General features: G+C 52.3%; 1 protein-coding gene across 1 annotated transcript in view; it reads right to left on the bottom strand.

Moving 5' to 3' along the window:
- The window catches only part of LOC139579579 (ankyrin-3-like), a 258,392-nt gene extending 253,813 nt beyond the window's left edge, over nucleotides 1–4,579 (bottom strand). Inside the window, exon 1 of the mRNA XM_071408336.1 lies at nucleotides 4,110–4,579. Within this exon, the coding sequence (XP_071264437.1) occupies nucleotides 4,110–4,175 (66 nt within the window). The 5' untranslated portion in view covers nucleotides 4,176–4,579. The remainder of the gene's footprint in view (nucleotides 1–4,109) is intronic.
- Between the last annotated feature and the right edge of the window lie 860 nt (nucleotides 4,580–5,439).

Genomic DNA, 5,439 nt, shown 5'->3' with positions numbered 1-5,439 from the left:
TGGACAGGGTGATGAGGAAGGAGAGGGAAGAGGAATGTGGGCAGGGTGATGAGGAAGGAGAGGGAAGAGGAATGTGGACAGGGTGATGAGGAAGGAGAGGGAAGAGGAATGTGGACAGGGTGATGAGGAAGGAGAGGGAAGAGGACAGGGTGATGAGGAAGGTGAGGGAAGAGGACAGGGTGGTGAGGAAGGAGAGGGAAGAGGGATGTAGACAGGGTGATGAGGAAGGAGAGGGAAGAGGAATGTGGACAGGGTGATGAGGAAGGAGAGGAATGTGGACAGGGTGATGAGGAAGGAGAGGGAAGAGGAATGTGGACAGGGTGATGAGGAAGGAGAGGGAAGAGGGCAGGGTGATGAGGAAGGAGAGGGATGTGGACAGGGTGATGAGGAAGGAGAGGGAAGAGGAATGTGGACAGGGGGATGAGGAAGGAGAGGGAAGAGGGCAGGGTGATGAGGAAGGAGAGGGATGTGGACAGGGTGATGAGGAAGGAGATGGAAGAGGGAAGTGGACAGGGTGATGAGGAAGGAGAGGGAAGGAAGGGGTGGAAAGTTTGATCTTTCAGAGATCAACAGGAAGTGAATCCAGGACAGTAGACCTGGTTTATACTACCAGATGGAAACACTCCTGGTCCTAGTTCTGGGTTATACTACCAGATGGAAACACTCCTGGTCCTAGTTCTGGGTTGTACTACCAGATGGAAACACTCCTGGTCCTAGTTCTGGGTTATACTACCAGATGGAAACACTCCTGGTCCTAGTTCTGGGTTATACTACCAGATGGAAACACTCCTGGTCCTAGTTCTGGGTTGTACTACCAGATGGAAACACTCCTGGTCCTAGTTCTGGGTTATACTACCAAATGGAATCACTCCTGGTCCTAGTTTTAGTTTTGGGCTATATATAATTCATAACCAATTACACAAACAATCCTAAATCTCATTTCTGAGATCCCATGAAAATGGCTCCTCTCTTGTGTGCGTGTGTGTGTGTGTGTGTGTGTGTGTGTGTGTGTGTGTGTGTGTGTGTGTGTGTGTGTGTGTGTGTGTGTGTGTGTGTGTGTGTGTGTGTGTGTGTGTGTGTGTGTGTGTAGCTCTGCAGTACATTACTGGAATCTAATTAGACTGAGAGACTGAGTGCACTGAGACAGGAAACACACACACTCCACCATCTCATACATCAGACGCCTACAGGACTGAAAGGGAGAGAAGGTTGGGGAGGGGAGGTTGGGTAGGAGAGGAGAGGAGAGGGGAGGTTGGGAGGAGAGGAGAGGTTGGGGAGGGGAGAGGACGTTGGGAGGAGAGGGGAGGTTGGGTAGGAGAGGAGAGGAGAGGGGAGGTTGGGAGGAGAGGAGAGGAGAGGAGAGGGGAGGTTGGGAGGAGAGGGGAGGTTGGGATGAGAGGAGAGGGGAGGTTGTGACGGGAGTTTGGGAGGGGAGGATTGGAGGAGAGGTAGGGAGGAGAGGTAGGGAGGGGAGGAGGGGTAGGGAGGAGAGGTAGGGAGGGGAGGAGGGGTTGGGAGGAGAGGGGAGGTTGGGAGGAGAGGTGAGGTTGGGAGGAGAGGAGAGGGGAGCTTGGGAGGGGAGGTTGGGGGAGAGGTAGGGAGGGGAGGTTGGGAGGAGCGGTAGGGAGGAGAGGCAGGGAGGAGAGGTAAGGAGGGGAAGTTGGGAGGAGGGGTAGGGAGGGGAGGTAGGGAGGAGAGGCAGGGAGGGGAGGTTGGGAGGAGGGGAGGGGAGGTTGGGAGGAGAGGTAGGGAGGAGAGGTAGGGGGGAGAGGTAGGGGAGGTTGGGAGGGGAGGTAGGGAGGAGAGGCAGGGAGGGGAGGTAGGAAGGAGAGGTAGGGAGGGAAGGTTGGGAGGGGAGGTTGAGAGGAGAGATTGGGAGGAGAGGTAGGGAGGGGAGAGGAGAGGAGGTAGGCAGGAGAGGTCGGGAGGAGAGGTCGGGAGGAGAGGTAGGGAGGAGAGGTAGGGAGGAGAGGTAGGGAGGAGAGGTAGGGAGGGGAGAGGAGAGGAGGTAGGGAGGAGAGGTAGGGAGAGGAGGTAGAGAGGAGAGGTAGGGAGGAGAGGTAGAGAGGAGAGGTAGGGAGGGGAGAGGAGGTAGGGAGGGGAGGTAGGGAGGTGAGGTAAGGAGGGTAGGTAGGGAGGAGAGGTACGGTGGAGAGGTAGGGAGGGGAGAGGAGGTAGGGAGGAGAGGTAGGGAGGAGAGGTAGGGAGGAGAGGTAGGGAGGGGAGGTAGGGAGGTGAGGTAGGGGGGGAGAGGAGGTAGTGAGGGGAGAGGAGGTAGGGAGGGGAGATAGGGAGGAGAGGGAGGGAGGAGAGGTAGGGAGGGAGGGGAGGGAGGGAGGGAGGGAGGGGAGAGGAGGAGAGGTAGGGAGGAGAGGTAGGGAGGGGAGAGGAGGTAGGGAGGAGAGGTAAGGAGGAGAGGTAGGGAGGAGAGGTAAGGAGGAGAGGTAGGGAGGGGAGAGGAGGTGGGGAGGGGAGGTAAGGAGGAGAGGTAGGGAGGGGGGGGTAAGGATGAGAGGTAGGGAGGGGAGAGGAGAGGAGGTAGGGAGGAGAGGTTACGGAGGAGAGGTTAGGGGGAGAGGAGAGGGGAGGTTGGTTAGGAGATGTAGGGAGGAGAGGTAGGGAGGAGAGGTAGGGAGGAGAGGTAGGGAGGGGAGAGGAGGTAGGGAGGTTAGGTAGGGAGGAGAGGGAGGAGAGGCAGGGATGGGAGGTAGGGAGGAGACGGGAGTTTGAGAGGAGAGGGGAGGTTGGTTAGGGGAGGTAGGGAGGAGAGGCAGGGAGGGGAGGTAGGGAGGGGAGGTAGGGAGGAGAGGTAGGGAGGGGAGGTAGGGAGGAGAGGTTAGGGAGGAGAGGAGGTAGGGAGGAGAGGTAGGGAGGAGAGGGAAGGAGGAGAGGTAGGGAGGGGAGGTAGGGAGGAGAGTTAGGGAGGGGAGGTAGGGAGGGGAGGTAGGGAGGAGAGGTTAGGGAGGAGAGGAGGTAGGGAGGAGAGGTAGGGAGGAGAGGGAAGGAGGAGAGGTAGGGAGGGGAGGTAGGGAGGAGAGTTAGGGAGGGGAGGTAGGGAGGAGAGGTTAGGGAGGAGAGGAGAGGAGAGGTAGGGAGGAGAGGCAGGGAGGGGCATCAACTAAACTGGAGGACAGACACACAGTCCAGTTACACACATTGTCTGTAACTCATTCATCTGACAATGACATCTTCTTTTGTTGACTCTCCTAAAGAGACATAAAACACACACCTCCTCAACCATTAAACTCCTAATGGATAAACACTGTTACTCATCAACCATTAAAACCCTGCATGACTGTATAGCCTGGATAGCCTAAACATTAGGCGGATGTGACCTCATCGGCCTACTAGAGAGTCCTAGCATCACCTCGAATTGACGATGATATGATAATCCCACCTGCATACAAACAAACCTCTCATAGAATATCGACACTTTACCGTCCGGTCACCGGTAGGACATAATGGGCAGCAGTCCACCGGGCCGTAGCTGTAAAACACATCATAACGGGACGGGACCCACTGTCCTAAACTAAAGTCCTCCTCTAGACTCTGGTTTGCGTTGCGGGGCCCGCATGTAGACAGACAGGTGTGGCGTGTCTAACGGGACTGGCCTACTGGGCCCTAAAGATATATGTATTGTAACCTAATGGTGTTAACTTATTCGCCGTCTAAAAAATGATTGGAAAAGGATCGTCCCGCGGTTGAATCTAGTTGATCCCAGGCCTATAGCGTCAGTGGAGTCGGCCTAGGAAAGCCTACCTGCAGGTTGTGCTGTTGATCAGCATCATCATTACAACACATCGTTTCATTTCACATTGAAACGACAACATCAGTTCACCTGCAGGATATAATCAATAATAATAATAATCGGAATTGTCTCTTGTGTTTCGCTGTGCACCGTAACGGAGCTCCGTGAAATAGATGTGGTAACTAGGACAACGCCTTTTAAATGGACTATCCCCTCTCCGGAGTCCGCATGCACGCAGCACGAGAAGAGTGACAGAGTGTGATGTGCTGCACGGTGTAGACTACCGGGAGGGAGGGCGAACAGGCAGCTACATTCGCTCTGTATCGTCAATGCGGCGGATTTCGCCTAGTCCACTACATACCTGCCGAATGCGGTTCTTGTGCGTCGGGGTCCCTCCTTCGGGGGACGTGCTACTTGACGAAGCCATTTTCCGTCGTTCTGTCTCGGTCGCGGTCCGGTGTCTCTGGCGTAGCTATGTGTTTCTCCTGGGCTCCTTGACGTTCCGTCTCCCCCGACACACCGGGATGGAGAGGCAAGGTCTTCTTGACCGTGCGAGATGGGGGGTTCGGTCGGTCTCAAAATCCACAGGGCTCGAGGGTGCCCCGGTTCGTCATGATACTGCGGCAGCGTTTTTGTTGTTTTCTTCCGTTAAAAAAGCAAAGTGTCTATAAGACAAGGAAAGCGTTATTGAGGGGCGGAACGAGTGTTCCCCCTTTCAGAAGTGCGCACGAGTGTTGTCTTCCTAGCCTACTACAGCCTCTCTGTGCGTGAATCTGCGTGTTTGAGAGAGAGAGAGAGAGAGAGAGAGAGAGAGAGAGAGAGAGAGAGAGAGAGAGAGAGAAAGCGCTCCGAACCCCGCATGACAGTTTGCTCCACTGTTTTGCTAATCTTCCCTCCCTACCTCCTCCTCTGCAGTAGCTAGTAGCTCTCAGCCGTCAGCCCTGACAGACTCAACACAGATTGATTACGGAGTGGTTTCCGTGCCAACATCAATTGTATTTGAATTTCATAATTTAGAATTTGTAGTAGGATATTAATTTGAATTTGAATGTAATATTTTTGAATTTGTATTGCAAAAATGAAATACGTGAATTCATAAATTGAACGTGTATTTCATGATGTGAAACTATTTGAATGAATATTGCATTCAGTTTTAAATTTAAATGTAATTGAATATTCAAACTAAGTATTTATATTTTCAGTTTCAATATTGTAGATATTGCATTCATTGTCTGTGTATCAAGTTTACAAAACTCAGTTCTCTAAATTCAGATTCAAAACCAGAGACAACATCCTGGTACTTTAAATTCAGATTCAGAACCAGAGACAACATCCTGGTACTTTACATTCAGATTCAGAACCAGAGACAACATCCTGGTACTTTAAATTCAGATTCAAAACCAGAGACAACATCCTGGTACTTTAAATTCAGATTCAAAACCAGAGACAACATCCTGGTACTTTAAATTCAGATTCAGAACCAGAGACAACATCCTGGTACTTTAAATTCAGATTCAGAACCAGAGACAACATCCTGGTACTTTAAATTCAGATTCAAAACCAGAGACAACATCCTGGTACTTTAAATTCAGATTCAAAACCAGAGACAACATCCTGGTAATTTAAATTCAGATTCAAAACCAGAGACGACATCCTGGTACTTTAAATTCAGAATTAAAACCAGAGACAAC

Source organism: Salvelinus alpinus, chromosome 6 (genome assembly GCF_045679555.1).
Source record: "Salvelinus alpinus chromosome 6, SLU_Salpinus.1, whole genome shotgun sequence".
Taxonomy (NCBI): Eukaryota; Metazoa; Chordata; class Actinopteri; order Salmoniformes; family Salmonidae; genus Salvelinus; species Salvelinus alpinus.
The sequence above is the reverse complement of the archived record's forward strand: the minus strand, read 5'-3'. Positions and strand labels throughout refer to the sequence as shown.